The 17,388-nt window shown below is 45.8% G+C and overlaps 1 protein-coding gene across 1 annotated transcript in view; it reads right to left on the minus strand.

The window, feature by feature from the left end:
- The window catches only part of LOC115251978 (neural-cadherin-like), a 103,813-nt gene that overhangs the window by 25,039 nt on the left and 61,386 nt on the right, over positions 1-17,388 (minus strand). The window contains 3 exon segments of the mRNA XM_029846033.1: positions 23-195; positions 8,511-8,653; positions 12,618-12,867. Of these exon segments, the coding sequence (XP_029701893.1) occupies positions 23-195; positions 8,511-8,653; positions 12,618-12,867 (566 nt within the window).

The raw sequence follows: 17,388 nt of genomic DNA on the forward strand, positions 1-17,388 counted from the left end.
TTTGGACCTTTAGTCGTCTTACCTTCTCAAAGACAGGCTTGTTATTGTTGACATCGTCCACTCCCACTATGACCTGCGCTGTGGAGGACAGGGCCTGAGGTCCACCGGAGGCATTGTCATCTACTGCCGTGATGTTGAGTACGTATTCAACACCCTGGAGGTGAGGTGGCGGACTGGAGCGCAGCCGGATCAAGCCTGCAGACAAACGGGCCAGAAGCATTGGCAGTGGTGGTTGGAACATCAGTAGAGACATGTCTGTCCTGTCTTTGTCTACCAAGTTCCTCCAGACTAGATGATAGATCCATGGACTGACCAAGTCAAAGAGGTTATTGTGGAATGGGTGGCGCAATGTTTCGGTGACCTGGCTGATGTGAACTGCTCAGGTATTCATTTCTTTTATTTTTGAAAGGGATGGAAATGCTAAACATTGCTCTATTTAAAGACGATGCGTTCTCTTCTCACAGGATTTTGTCTGTAGCAACAGGAGCTGTCAAACATGACATTTTTGTCAGCCTTGAATGTTCGGATCAACATTCCAGACATTCCCAGCGTCAACAGGGAGCCTTTTATAACACAAATGCAAACATTTGCTTCAAATTGTCAAGAAATGGAAACTTTGCACTGACAAGTATGAGTTTAATTGTCTGTGTCCAACACAATGGCACATGTGTTGGCAAGTGACGTTATTTTATTTCTATTTTCTATGGTATTTTCTATGTCCATTTTTTAAATTGCATTTATGTCCTTATGTTTTAGTAACAGTGCTTGAATTGAACAGTAAAATGTTATTTTATTCCTTGTTTCTCTTCAGTTTTACCCTGTGACCTCAGCACCATCTCTCTGAATGGACAGTGTGGTTCTTTGCTTTGGTTCTTTCAACATTATGCATCCTCCTGCATGTGACGACTTGTGTGTTGGAGAGCACTCCTCCTCCTCCTCCTCCTCCTCCTCCTCCTCCTCCTCCTCCTCCTCCTCCTCTTCTTCCTCTCTCCAAACTTAAATGCTTTGGTCAGAGACCAGGCGTCACTGGCGTTCCAGTCGCCATGATTCCATGATTCCCTGAAGAGTCCCATAGCTCTTGAAGGGTCTAAGACTCTCAACCTTCCCATTATAAAGCCACATCCTGCAGCTCTGCCTGATTCCAGGACAGCATTGTGTTTCAGGGTGCTTTGATTTACAGGGTCCCTTCAGCTGCTGCTTCCACATCTGCACTCTTGCATCAGGCAGATTGTAAATTCTCATTCAGACCTGCTTTTAGCAAGAATACTATGTCCTCTTATCCATTAACTTTCTCTAACTTTTGACTGACAACACATTTATTAACTAATTTGGGAGCATGGAACTGTCCAAATGTCTTGGCATGCTGAAGCATTAAGAGTTCCTTTCAGTGGAACTGCTGGACAGCCACCCCGGGCAACCCAGCACATTTCGTTACTCCAGAGAACACGTCTCCATTCTTCTAGAGTCCAGTGGTGGTGATGTTGAGTTAAGAACAGACAACAGCAGCAGATAAAGACTCTTGTGCTTTATGGCCGAGTGGCAGGACAGAAGCCTGATTGGAGGAAAACATCACGAGGACTCTGAGAATGGGAGACACGGGATTATCTTGTCCGCTGAAACCAACCTTGGACGTTGAGACTGTTTTGTTTTCAACGACTTAATATAACAAAATTAATAGATGGGCATATTTGGCATGTGAGTGCTGGCCAGTAGTGGCCACAGCTTCGATCAGACGTGTGGCCATTCACCTTAAAAGAGCACGCCGGAATTTAATGCAGCTGGGATTCAAATTTAGAATAATCTTTCATGTATTCCATCTCTTTCCTTTTTTCCTCCTTGCCAGACTCAGTTCAGTGTAGGCGACTCATCTCCAGCCCACTCGCGGCTTTGAATGACCCTCCTCCACTCTGTATTCATCTCACCCTCTGGTGCTCTGTTTACATTGGGTGTGCAAGTGTGTGTGTGTGTGTGTGTGTGTGTGTGTGTGCACGAGTCTGTTTTTTATTACATCCTCCTTATCATCAAAGAACAAGGGAAGGTGTTGCGTCTGTCAGGCATTTGGCTGCCGTGGCACAAAGATGCTGAAATTGGACTTATATGCATGTTTACCATAAATATGTACGCATGGCTTTACATTCTATCTCTGCTTTCCACACCAAGGAAAATGATGCAACAGAACACAGATATATAGATTTTTTCCCCATCTTAGAAGTGTCTAATCGCCTTATTATTGATATTATTAGTCCAGGTTGTATTATATGTTATTGTTTTAATACATTAACTGGATGAAACCCATCAGGAAATTACATGTTTTTGGTATAGTATCTGTGTGTGTGTGTGTGTGTGTGTGTGTGTGTGTGAGGGGGTGGGGTGGGAGAACTGATTATGATTTACAGCTACAGCGGCAGACGTAAGTGGACAAAACTGTGCCTCCAGGCACAGACGGCACATGTGAAGGTAACGCTATACTATCCCCGTTTATTACCCTGACAGGACCGACTCAGGCTCAACGCAGTGACATTTCATGCTGATGTTTCTACGTTCTTTACTGAGCGCCGGTTTCCCCCGGTGTTCTGAATTATTTTTAAAAACTGGAGTTTTGTGCGGGGATTCCAGGACAGCATCTTGGCACAGAGCAGCTTTTCAGGGCCTATTTCTTTGATGCCTGGTAGTTTTTTTTCTCAGACATTACCTGTAGTAACAGGCCCCAGGAGACCGCTGCTCCACAACACAATGCTGCTGTCACTGGGGGAAACTTCAGCGTGCCGGTGGCATTCAAAGACCCGTTCCAGCTATTTCAATTTGTTTTTCCTGGACAATGTTCTGGAACAGAACATTCACATCAGCTCGGCTGCTTTCTGCGGGGGGTTCGGTTGGCTTTTTACAGTCATTAATTCACTCATGAGTGACTTTATCTGCTCTTATCCCTAAAAGTGTTGAACCGTTATAGCACCCGGCTGAACTGGTTTGGCTTCTTTGAAGCTGCTACTGACAAACTTCACAGGAACAGTAAATTTGACGTTGTGCTTCAAAGAAGTTCCTGTTTCCTGACGTACCATCAGTCAACGCGTATCATTGTTTTGACGCTGTTTGTTCAGGTTTTGGCTCCTTTAATTGTTTAGACAGATATGCTTTTGGGGGGCCGATCCCAGTAACATCAGAACATCGGAGTCACTCCTGAATAATTCTTTGTGTTTAATATAATAATCTTCATGCAAAGAAATCTTGACTCTTTTAGACTCTTGAGCATGAAGGATTCTGAACCCTCACAAAGGTTAAAAACTATGAAAGAATGAAAGAGCAAGTGTGTAAAGGATAAGAGATAAAGATAAGGGATAAAGGATAAGATGATGAAGATGATGAGGAGCAGAAGAAGAGAATGGTGACAAACGAAGGAGAAAGCACCTCCGACGAACGCACAGCTGAAGTGCGACCCCTACTCCACGACTCTCTCCACAATAATCTGCTTTAAAACCAGGAAACAGAAATTGCAGATTTCAAACAAAAGTAAACAGTCGCCGTCGTGGCGCCGACAGCTGCGGGACATTAAGCATAAAGGCGTGCAGGGGTCACAAACATCAGGGAGCTGCTGGAGCAGAGACGCGAGGAAGTCTCCGGCAAATATGCATGAAGCGTGCGCGCACTAGCCAGCCCGTGTCTTTGTCCACCCACGCTGCTCCAGCGGTGCAGAGAGGCCAGTCATGCTTAATGAATTGAGACAGAAGGCCGAATAAATGCGACCGGTTCAGGAAAAGGCAGCGGGCCGACATAAAGAGAGGCTACGTCCTGCTCACGGTGTTACATATGCAGGGAGCACCGGAGGCGCCCTGTGGTCCGATCGCGACTCAGTCCACCTCACTGTGGTATAAACATCTAATAGGTCCTAAAAGCCTTAGATGAGAGCACCACATGCTGTGTAAGTGGTTTAAAATGAACACGGAAGAGCTTTCAGGATATTCTGAGGACAGAACGCAGCAAGCACCAGGTCTAATCGACTAAATACAGTACGTGTCCCTGTAGCATGGGTTCATGGCCATAGCTGGATGTTTCTCTGGACCAGTGTCGTTCTCTCAGTTTATTTGTGTATTCTTTTATTTTGGAAGGTGGTGGTGTATGGAAATACACGTGTGCATGTGCCTGTATTATGCTGTGCACATGGCCAGCACATATCATTAGGAAATGGAGCTGGAGAAGATGTTTCCTCTGGGTTCACTGAGCAGATGTCACTTCACATAAATGCAGCCAGAAGGGAAAAGGATGAAGCCCTGGATGGGCGAGAGACAGCACAGAGGACCAAGGTGGACTAACAGAAATGAAAGGAAAATACTTCTAATCAGCATCGCTCCACAACAAACGGAAACCAACAGATACAAAACACAAACGAGGAGAAAAACAATGCATCTGCCAGAGGGAACAACAATGAGGAGAAGGACGAGGGCCAAACAGTGTGGATTGGTTATGTAAAGGCGGAATAGGAAGCAGGTCAGCGTATCGGAGCAACCGAAATGGACGTGAGGTGAGCAGTTCAGGGGGAAAAATGAAATGGCCAGCAAAAATAGGAGCCATCCACTCTCTCATTACCCAGAATGTTTTTGTAGCTCAACACAGGAAAATACCAATTGATTAAAGTGTTTTTATTGGCAACAGCTTTTCCTCTTTAGCTAAATGCCCCCCCCATCCCTGTGTAGCAAAGGGCTTTTTTATATGGTATATCTATGAGTGACAACAGGAAGTGTGATCATCATATTGACTGTTCAGATCCTAATGGTTGCTTTGAATCTGAGAGAAACAGGTTGTATTTTAGGCTGAGTAACAGACAGATGAACACAGAGGGAGGCCAACAGGGCTGCTGCTGCTGCTGCCGGAAGGGGAGAGAACAATTGCCTGAATGATTGGAGCACATTTATCTTGAGGAGCAGGCTGTAAGAGAATGAGATGGACGGAGAGACAAGAAATGATTCTCATCAGTGGCAGAGACAGTAAGATGATGGAGACTGGTGTGTGGGTGGTTCATAATACAGATTTAATGAGCAAATATTGGTCCGTTTGAAAGCTGATATCCGATTATATCAGAAGCATTAGTGTTGCACACTTATGAGCGTGTAGTGCATTTGATTATTTATGCACAAGTTAAACTTTTCTTTGTCCAACTGCATCAGATGACATCAGTGTGTCTCCTGTCCAGAGACTTGTCCACAAATCCATCACTTCTGAAGGTACTTATTAAACCATTACATGGAGAAAGGGCTTCATTACTGAGCTTTCTATTGTATAGAGGCGATGATGGTCTGACTTCAATTAAAACAGCATGTTTTCTCATTTCAGATAAATGTTAGCATATTTATAAAAAAAATAGCCCATACATATTCAGTGGACCTTTATACACAGCGAGGGGAATATGTTAACTGCTGAAATTCCCAGACATTTGTTGGAATTTAACCTAATCTTACAATGACAACCAGGCAGTTATTTTAAAAGCCCGAGGTGACATTGCTATAACGATATTAGTGAAATGATCGAAAGCTGTCACCATGATCATGAAATGAATGAATTAAATATCCTGTGATGTTTCTTTTTACCCATCTCCCTAAAAGGCAGTTTTAAAGGTGCCATTAAGGTGGCTGATTTATCCTGAGGATCACAGGAGAGATTTTCTTAACTATAAGCTTCTGCTTGTCTGGAAAGAAAAGACAAGTTTCAGTGAGTCCGTAACAAACTAGCTGGATGGTTCTGAGCACTTTAGTTTAATTCTCCTTCAGGTGTTAAAAAAATGCCTTTCTTTAACCCAGATGCGACCCAAATTTTAACACAGTGACGTGAAATCTGCTCTTTTTCCCTAAGCAGGCCTGGGTCTGAAGCCGGGAACGGGCCTGGTGTTGCTTATGTGACCCGATCCTGAAGAGTTCTGAGATCATGGTTGGACAAAAATGGACATAGGTCATGTGACTCTCGCATCACTGTCACCCCCAGATGGGCGGTCCTGCGGCGAGAACTTGGAGAGGGACTGACAGAGGTGAGTCGGCCCTTGTTGAACGTAACTCTCTTCCTCCCCGTCCTTCCTATGGGCTCACAATTACGTCTGCTTACTCTGCACATCACCAAAATGGCACCATAAATGCTGACTTCACTAACAACCACATTTACTCCCTCGACACCACGGTGTGTGTGTTATTCTGCTACGTAGCACTCTATACTGGGAGGTTACTACATTTTGTTTACGTGCACCAAAACACACTTGCAAATCTGCACCCTTAAAATTAAAGTGTGTAGGTTTGTAGTCCGGTACTGAAGCATATTAACCAGTGGTCCAAGGCCCCATAATTGTAATATCCCAGTAAGTTTTGTTATTGTGCAATATTTGTGTCTCTGCACAGCTGAAGGGTCTTCCTGGTATAAAGTCCTCAAATATGTTATTAAATATTTAAAAGTGCTGCGATGCAATATAGGATCACTGTGGTTGAACGGATTTACACTTTATATGAGAAATAGGAACCCACAGTCTTGGTTCTTCTATATCAGACATGTCAAAGCTTGGAAGGGGGTTGAAATGAGGTCCAGACTCCACCAAAGTAATAAAAACTTTATAGTGGTAACTACGATGTAAATAACAAATATATTCGTCAAATATATTCATATGTTCACATCTCAGAGTCCAATCAACCCAGAATGGCCTGGTTTTGGCCATTCCCAACAAGTGTTGTTTATTCTTACTGTCTGCTGTTGGTAGTTTCCAACTCTTTTGCTTCATACAAACACTTTTCTGTAAAGCTTTCAATGTTTACGAGACCTTTGGCTCGATTAGCAACCAGCTTTGAAGTGAACTAGCCTTCACCCGTCAGTCTGCCCCTGCTCCAAAAATGTGCCCTCTTTTTCAAACTGGATCATTTGTTCTTCACTTCCCAACAACACTGCGGTACCTTACAATCGAACCGCTGGCGTAAGAAGAAGAAAAGGCAGCTGAACATCGCCCAGTGTTGAAAATGGTGAGTTTCACTCTGCAACAGTTAGGACGCAGAACATTCTGTCACACCGATCCACCCTTTTCCACAACCAGATGAGGGCCAAACAAATGAATAGTGAAGAAAATAGTAAAAAAAACAATAACACAGATACGTGCACCATTAAATGTTCACAATATGAAGTCCACAATATTGGAATAGAGGATGTAAACCTGTGGCAGACCCTCAGTCATGCTCCTGAATCAATCAACCCCTCAATAACTACTCTATGGTAATAAAAAAAACATCTTATTATACAGAAATACAGTATAAAGAGCTGTTGTAGTGCAGATAGAGAGCTCCTGGAGCCACGATAAATGTCTTTACTGAATGAACAAAGCAGGGGTGAAGAGGTCTCCTTCTACTGCTGCTACAGCCACGACACAAAAAAAACATCAATAATAACCTCATGAACCTGCAATAAGCTTTAGGAAAATAGCAGCATTTTACTCACCAAGAATTCGGATTAGTTGGAGACAAAAATCCATCCTCTTTCCTCAAAAACAGTCCAGTTATGCTGTGGTACAGATAATTCCTGCGTTCCATCATTTCTATCGCTATCGATGCTAATATTGACACTCGCGCCTGCCCATGCAGTTTGCTAGCTTTGGCTAGTTTTCTCTCTGACCATCCAGTCAACGGGTCTGAATACGGTGACGTTGCCACCTGCTAGAGGGTCCTAGCGGCACCAAATCAAATTGTGATTGCTTAAAGCAACACTTTCAGCCACATTTATTCCGAGTTAGAAGGCCTGCAGTACAGATTGTGAAGGCCTCCGGGCAGACATCTTTGACCCTGCCTGGCAACAAACGATGGCTGAAATGTGATTGGTTAAATGCTTTAATATGAAAATACACGTCTGGAAGCAGCACAAACCATCGGAAAAGCTATGAACGGAAGTGGGCAGACAATTTGGAATTGGATAAAATCTAATCTGTGATTCAGATATATTCATATGCCAGCAGAGGAGGCCTGGCAGGCCCTGACACCCCCCCTCCCTGCCGGTATATATCACCTGTGTCTCATATAAATACTTATTTGGTATTGAGATCAGGGTAATATGTCCCAGCTGTTCCAAACCACGCTTGTTTAAGCCTCTCCATCCTTGATGGAACAGAGTCAGAATACGGAACGGCTCATTCTGCTGAGCTGGTATTCCTCCAGTACGTAGCTCATTACATTAAGGACATTGGAGTTTGTAAATGACAAATGTTGTTACACACTTAATAAAGTGCCTCATTTCATATCTTTTATCCTTTTAAGATCTGGTTTTAAAGTACAATAACAATTAAATGACTAGATTTAGGGTCTGCAGCTCGATAAATGCGACGCATTCGTTCATTCAGTAACACAATGTTAACGTTTATGACAGAGACAGACAGACAGACAGACAGACAGACAGACAGACAGGTAGGCAGACAGACAGACAGGTAGGCAGGCAGGCAGACAGGTAGGCAGGCAGGCAGGCAGACCGACCGACCGACCGACCGACCGACTGACCGACCGACCGACCTTTTTGGCTGTCGATGATAAAGTTTCCTTCCTCGTTTCCCGAGGTGATCTTGTAGGTGATGCCATCTCCATCCGGGTCCTTGGCCAGAACTGTTGCCACCAAAGTGTTGGGACCCGCATCCTCGGAGACGAAGGTTCGATATCTGATAAAAAGACGCGGAAACACTGAATCAACACTTTCTCCAGCACACGGGCGTAAAAGAGAACATGTTGAGGGATGTAAAGACACTACAAATCCCAGGTGTGTAACAAACACAAGCAGTAGCCAGTTGGTTCTCCATTTGAACCTCGTTAGTGTGTTTATCCCTCAAGAAAGTCCAAATCTTTGGATGTTTGACGAAACAGAACCAAACTAACCTAAAAGCCACTTTGCCTTGGCATTCATTTGTTAATGGACACGGCCGCTGTTGGTTAAATAACAGTTCAATTCGCATCTTTCTGTTACATCAATGACGTGCTGTCATAATCGAGACACTTCAGCCACGTCTGGATTTCGCCATTATTCTGGAGAACACACCCTTTTATGCTGCAGCCTAAATGAAAAAAGGATTTTTTTTTCTCATTTTTTCACATCAATCTATGTGCTCCAAATATATAGCTCCAAATTACAGAATTGAAACAGAAAATAATTATATATATATATATATAAACACCAAAAACCAACTCATTTTAAATATAACTAAAAAGATGCTAACATTTTATGGCTGAAAGTTTCCAGACCCCTTCAGTCAATACTTGGCTGGCAGCAGTTGTTGCTTCCAGTCCATCTTTCCTCCAAACAGGAAGCTGAGGATTAAATCCTGTAAATCATGTAGGTGTTTCAGACACTTCAGAGGCTTTTTTGTGTGAACTGACAGAGGAGATGCTTCTGTCTGGACACACAGCTCAGACTGGGGGGGGGGGCTGCAGTCACGGCTGGGCTGGAGCTCAGCGAGTGACCACTGGGTCACATCTATTACCAAGATCCCCCATGGATGGATGGATGGATGGATGGATGGATGATGGTTGGATGGATGGATGGATGGATGATGGTTGGATGGATGGGTGGGTGGATGGATGGATGGATGGATGGATGGATGGATGGATGGATGGATGAAGGGATGGATGGATGGATGGATGGATGGATGAGGGATGGATGGATGGAGGGGTGGTGATGGATGGATGGATGGGATGGATGGATGGATGGATAGATGGATGGATGGATGGATGGATGGATGGATGGATAGGATGGATGGATGGATGGATGGATGGATGGATGGATGGATGGATGGATGGATGGGTGATCTGGATGATCTGAAAGCTCATTAGCTAATTGTAGGTATTTATTCCAGCTGAATCTCCGTCTGCACCCGGGCCTCCAGCTTGATGGCAAAGTCACAGCTGCGTCCTGACCAGTCGGCCGTGCTCGGCCGGCGTCACTCAGGCTGCTGAGGATCACGGTGGTGCTGATCCAGGATCAGTGAGGAACCTCTCACTCATGCTGCCTTTGAATGGTGACACACAGATTGCACACAGCAGATTTCACCAGATAATAGATGGAGCCATCAATAAGAAGCTCATTCAGCTTTTAATTTTGTCTCGACTGTAATATCCCATTGATCTTATCAGGGCCTCCTAATTCCGCAGCACCTCCCCGTCCGCCGGCGGCGGCTGAACTCAAACGCCCCTCCTGCACCTGCTTCACGCGCTGCGTTCAGTGGATCATTGTTAAGTACCTAAATAATGGCCAATTCATCTATTTGGCAGGAGCTAATGAAAAAAGCTCGTTTGGATCCAAAGTACGGCTGGATTGGCCATAACGGCTCCAACAACGGCGGCGGGGTGAACTCCCAGCGAGGACCCGGTTCAGGATGATTGGTACCAAACACCAACCAGCAGCTCTGGTTGTTCCTGGTGTCCTGCTCACACATAAAGCTAAATAGCAAGTTAAAAAAAATCCCATCAGATCGGACCAAAGACAGACGCCCTTTTCTAACAACAGTCTGGCCGGACCAGCAGTCTCATTTGTTCGGATCGATACCGCGATCAATCGAGGAACCACCTCTGTCATACGCCACCATTCACTAATTACTTTTTAACCAATTTGCTTGGCTTTTTTTCTTTTTTTGGAGGATGGAGGGGGTGGGTTGATCCCAGTGGACGGAGGACCCTCCAGGCTGATGCCTGATATCAGGCGTGAAATTAATTACTTTAATAATTTGAAGTCAATTATTTGAACTAATTTCTTTGTTAGCTTTGTTTGCTAGCCTCTGGCCCCGTAGAACTGTGCCAATAACAGCATGTTTCTATTTCTCGCCTGGATTTCTCCTTATTTTTAATGAATTTAATGTTTTCGCTGATGTAACCAGGAGAACAGGAACATTTCTGAGGTCCTCATGATCACTGAACATTTACTGTTTAAGAGCGTTTACGGGAATGTTTACGGCTCAGTGATACAGATGTGACAGCACGTCCAGCGGAGGACGTTGGTCTTGATTTTAATCGCCTTTTTAGGCGGGTCGCCGTGTTTATCGGGCGATATCTGCAGCAAAGAGGCATTTCTACCTCGGGAAAATATGGAAACCCAACTGGTGCCACAGAACAAACACCAGATCCAAACGGCTGGAACTTTCCTGACTGACAGTGTTGCCATGGAGCCGCATTAGTCAGGCAACAATAGGCTGATGTGGAGAATGTGGGCAGCCATGAAGATGATGATGTGTTCAACAACGGGCCGAGAGGATGCTGCGGCGCTGCGTCACGAGCTGGTGAAGGCTTGCTAGATATGTAGGCTAATATGTTTTTCCCTTCCAGACCCGGGAGTCGGTTCAGATAGTCCAGATTTTCCACATGACTTCCTCCCTTTCTTCGTTTTTTACCGTTTCAAATTTAATCTGCTATATCTGTTTCTGCAAAGATTAACACTGTTATTTGTGCGTTCCCTGGAGTGACTGTGCGCGTGTGTGTGCGTACAAATGGAGGCATGCACATTTGTGTCTGCATCGATGACCCTGCAGCCCTGTGTGTGTCTGTGTGTGTGTGTGTGTGTGTCAGAGGGATTACAACTGCATCATTCAGTCCATTTTCCGTGAATATTCTCAATTTTACTGGGGAGACAAAAACTGGGAGCTCAGGGCATTCTGAGTGCTGATGGGTATGACTGATTGAACCCCCCCCGACAACCCCCCCCCCCCCCCCACACACACACACACACACACACACAAACATCCCAAAATCAGCCCAGCTTTTTGCTAGAAATATCAAACCAATTAAAAAGGTGTAGGAATCACGGAAGCCCTGGAATTGTGGGTAATGCATCTGTGATACTGGACCGGAAAGCAGCTGCGAGGAGCTGAACTGATGAGAAAAGACGCGCACGCACACACGCACACTCACACACTCACACACACACACACACACACACACACACACACACACACACACACACACACACACACACACACACACAAAATAACAAATATACTGTATTTGTAACGCTAAAAGGTGTCTGACCCATCTCATCAGCCTTCCTGCCTCCAGACACCTACTGTGCAGTCAGAGATGCTAATTAGCACGCTGCTAAAGTCACGCCAATTAGCGCTGCCACCTCTTCTACCTGCAGATGTGTCTGGACCACTTTGGCTCGTGTCCTATAACGGCGCTGAAAACTTGAAATCTCAGTTGAGACACGAATATGAAGAATCCAATAATAATGAACATATAGTTTATATATTAATTGAAACCTTAGATAACGTCATTGCCCAGAGAAGCTTAGCACAGAGCCTACAAAGAACCCTGATATGTGTCCACGTGCTGGACAATGTCCATGTGCTGGACGGCGTCCACGGGCTGGAGCGACAGGAGCTAAGGGACCAACATTAATGAAAGGAAACGCAGCTTTTTCGTGATTAGAGTCGTAACTTGGACTTCTTGAAACGTCAAAAGGAAAAATGCTTTAAAGTTGGTTCACAAAACAACACTAAATCCAGTAAACAAAAACGTTTAAACGATCAGATCGGAGAGACGTGAGTGGATGAAAGACACACACATTCAGATCAAAGCAAAACCACCGTTCTCAGGTTTAGCCGAGCTGATTTGGACAGAGAGAAAACAGCGAAGGCCACTTACACGTGCTGGGAGAAGTCGGGCGCCTCGTCGTTGACGTTGGCCATTCGGATCCGCACCGTGGTGGTTCCGGTTCGGGGGACCTCGCCTTTGTCAACCGCCATCACCACAAACTCGTACAGGTGGTTCATCCTCTCGTAGTCCAGAGGCCCGGCCGGGAAAATGGTCCCGTGGGGGGAAATGATGAAGTCCGGACTGAGCGTGTAATAGGTCAGATCGGCGTTCTCCCCAGAGTCACAGTCGCTGGCCGACACTGGGGGGAGATAAGAGAGCCCAAGAGGGGGAAAAGGTTCATCCCGGGGTAGAAATCAGAGTCTGCTGTTGCCACAAACTGCCCCATCATCAGCAGAGCGATGCCTGAGACACCAGGGACGGAGGAGCGGGGCGACCCGGCCTGGACGGCTGATACCCATTCATGGTGACACAACCTGGAACCGCCTCCCTCTTAAAAATGCCCCTCAGGGCAGGAAAGAAGATTAAAAAATGAAAGTTTCAGCGCACAGGGGGCGGCACGGTGGTGTGGTGGTTAGCACTGTTGCCTCACAGCAAGAAGGCCCCGGATTCGATCCCCGGTTGGGACTGATTGGGGACTTTCTGTGTGGAGTTTGCATGTTCTCCCTGTGCCTGCGTGGGTTCTCTCCGGGTACTCCGGCTTCCTCCCACAGTCCAAAGACATGCATGATTGGGGATTAGGCTAATTGGAAACTCTAAATTGCCCGTGAGTGTGAGAGTGAATGGTTGTGTGTCTGTATGTGTTAGCCCTGCGATTGACTGGCGACCAATCCAGGGTGTACCCTGCCTCCGCCCATTGAGCTGGGATAGGCTCCAGCTCCCCCGCGACCCTCAGTGGAGGAACAAGCGGTAGAAAATGAGATGAGATGAGATGAAGTTTCAGCGCACATCTGATACATTCCTTGTTCCCAGATTCCCAGACTTGTTGTCAAATACCAACGTTAATCCGCCACTTCAAATAAATATTTGCGGGTGGACTCGTCATCTCGGTGCTGTCGGGCCTCCGCGGGTGTCTGAAAACCCCTGGACACATCTGTACGTCGGAGCGGAAGAGGCAATTAGACGCAGCCATGAAGACACGTAATCGCTCTCTTCCCTCGCAGGAGAATTCTCTTGATATCAAAGCCAATTATCACGTAAAGAGAAAACAGTAGCAGAGACGGCGATAATGAGGAAAATCCAAATAAGACGAGCAAGTAAACGTACACAACAAACAAGGTGAGCGGTGATCCATCATCCATCCATCCATCCATCCATCCATCCATCCATCCATCCATCATCCATCATCCATCCATCCATCATCCATCCATCCATCCATCCATCCATCATCCATCCATCCATCCATCCATCCATCCATCCATCCATCCATCCATCCATCCATCCATCCATCATCCATCCATCCATCCATCCATCCATCCATCCATCCATCCATCCATCATCCATCCATCCATCCATCATCCATCCATCCATCCATCCATCATCCATCCATCCATCATCCATCCATCCATCTATCTATCTATCTATCCATCCATCCATCCATCCACCACCCATCCATCCATCCATCCATCCATCATCCATCCATCCATCCATCATCCATCCATCCATCCATCATCCATCCATCCATCAATCCATCCATCATCCATCCATCCATCCATCCATCCACCCATCATCCATCCATCCACCCATCCATCCATCCATCCATCCATCCATCCATCCATCCATCCATCCATCCATCCATCCATCCATCCATCATCCATCCATTATCCATCCATCCATCTATCCATCCATCCATCCATCCATCCACCCACCCACCCATCCATCCATCCATCCATACACCCATCCATCCATCCATCCATCCATCCACCCCACCCACCCATTCATCCATCCATCCATGCATCCGTCCATCCATCCATGCATCCATGCATCCATCCATCCATCCACCCACCCACCCATTCATCCATCCATCCATGCATCCATCCATCCATCCATGCATCCGTCCATCCATCCATGCATCCATGTATCCATGCATCCATCCAGCTCATCCGGGGGGATCCCCAGGCGTTCCCAGACCAGTCGAGAGACATCGTCTCTCCAACGTGTCCTGGGTCTTCCCGGGGGTCTCCTACCGGAGGGACATGCCCTGAACCCCTCACCAGGGAGGCGTCCAGGGGGCATCCTAACTAGGTGTCCAAGCCCCCTCATCTGGCTCCTCTGAACATGGAGGAGCAGCGGCTCTACTCCGAGCTCCTCCTGGATGGCAGAGCTTCTCCCCCTCTCTAAGGGAGAGCCCAGCCACCCTACGGAGGAAGCTCATTTCAGCCGCGAATGCAAATGATCAGCAGATGTTGTGACCTGACCCGTCCTTCATTCCCGTTAAATCCACCCAGTGATCATAACCAGGCTGACTTAGTTAGCAGATCTTAGCCACATTTTCTTTTTTGTTTTATTTAATGTTATTCACCTGAAAGTGTCTGAATCTTAATGTTAGCAGTCTGGGGAATCCAGAAATCCATGCGGCTTTAATGTCACAAGCGACCTCAGAAGAATCTATAAATCACACGGTGACCGTCGTGGCCTCTGTTGTCGCGTCATTACGGCAGAAAATCCCGATCAAAGCGGGTCAGTCCTCTCATTTCTAGAGCTGCCAGAATAACTTCACACCTCACCTCCTGCTCCACTCGTCTCCCTCACTTAAAGCATGGGTTTATCTGCGGGATGATGCCCTGGAACGGACTGTAAAGACTCGACAGGAAGCATCTTTCATCATTAGGTTGCCATAAACACTGTTTTACTAGTGCGGCTCTGCTGGTGCCACGTCACATTATCCTGAGTCCTGTTACTTCTTCACGGCAGAAGGAACCACTAAAAGCATCAAATCAGGTGCAGAAAGAACTATTTTTGCCCAGAACTGAGCCCAGTTTGCTGCTTCATATGATCCAGTGAGCAATTTCTATCATTTTACCTCTGCAACGGGGGGAAACTATGAATTACTGCACACTACGGCTCCGGTTATGAGGACTGACATTTTCTCTGAAATGCAGCTGTTTCACCCCTGCAAAGTGATGAATAACCTTCCCCCGGTCATGAAAAATAGTCCGGAAAAATGAATCGCTGTGCTTATGTTTGCCAGACTCTGATCCCAAGCTGTGGCCAAACATATGAGTCAATATTTAATTCACTAAGTACAGGTTTGTGCTCGTCCAATTGAGCATGAATTTATCATTGAGTCCTTCTGGAATCTTGAATCCTGCATGCTTGTGTGTGTGTGTGTGTGTGTGTGTGTGTGTGTGTGTGTGTGTGTGTGTGTGTGTGTGTGTGTGTTTTCAAGCTGCACCTACCATGTCTTTCTGAAAAATAATGATTGTGTACTAAGATGGAAGCTGCAGGAGCCTCAGCTCTGCAGACAGCCAGATAATTGGCTTCCTGGCGCAGTTCTTTTTTCCAGTTTGGTGAAGTTAAACACTTTCACAACTGATTATGGGATTACTTGCACACGATTTAGTTAAGCTTCAGCTGGATGCATCATTTCCTGGTCATTAGATCTAGTATGGCCCCTTTACGCAGTGGTGGGCAACAGGTGCTTCTCCGCTAAGCTAAACATACTCAGAACACGTCAATTCTATTTGAGTTTTTCTTGAAATGCAAATAAAATTAGTCTTCGTGGTCTGTTCTCCTGGAGCCATATTAAATCCAGATGGTTGCTGCTTCCAGTGTTGTATATTATGGTCGAGATTCACGCAATCTTATTTCAGCTAGCTTGTGTTGTCGGGTTAAATGAAATCTGCCGGAGGACTTTTGAATCAACAAACGGGCTCTTGAGGCTGGAAATGAAGGGACGCGCTCAAACAGCTGTCCAGCCCATGAGCACGTGGCCAGCTAGAAGGTCTCGAAGGTGGGTCAGCACTCCTGAGAACCCAGCAGCATTAGCCTCCATGCCCAGAGAAAAGGATGTATTGATGGAACTGAAATGCTGTACAGCAGAGGGATCAGAGATCCACGATGAGTCCAAGCATTTTATTTTGAATCTGTTTCTGTCATTACGTTTTATTAGTATTTGACCACAGTCACGGCTGCAGCAACGTGGTTAATTGTTTAGCTTTTCCTGCTTTTAATGTGAAACCGAGCTTATTGATTTACTCCGTAAATTAAGTGTTGCTGGGCCAGCCTACATTAAAGTGATCGATTGTGTGAATCTGTATGGATTCTTGGGCCGCGGTGTCACACTGATGCTATCACGGGGTGTGTTTATTTAGGTGGATGTCTGTGAAGATCCTCCATCATCCAGGTCATAGGGATCCAAATAAGATCTCTGCTCGACTGGACTTGTTGGGGTTTTTCCTGAAGTAGCAAGTTAGCTAGCTAGATTCCTAGATTAGACTTTACGATTTATGATGCAACATCAGCCAGCTGCACAATCCTCTTTTTTGGACATGTTTTACTTCACACACTTGATTTTCAGATTACTTCAATAAAGGTGTTGACAGCAAAGAAGATACTTTAGGTCTGGAGTTCATCTACAAATGTTGCCACTCGCAGTCATTCAATGTTGAAGAGCAGGAGGAGGCAACAAAGCAACCACAGATATAAAAAGCATCTGTCACCTGCGGTAAGCTACCATGCCATTCAAAATTTCCCACTATTCCCTTGGAATATGAGATCTTATCTTCTACCAAAGACTCCACATCGAACCTCATGTCCACGTAAGGACACAATGTCAGAAAGCTACACCAGTGAAGAGCTTGACGAGAGAACGCTTTCCCGT

Source organism: Takifugu rubripes, chromosome 13, assembly GCF_901000725.2.
Source record: "Takifugu rubripes chromosome 13, fTakRub1.2, whole genome shotgun sequence".
Classification (NCBI taxonomy): domain Eukaryota; kingdom Metazoa; phylum Chordata; class Actinopteri; order Tetraodontiformes; family Tetraodontidae; genus Takifugu; species Takifugu rubripes.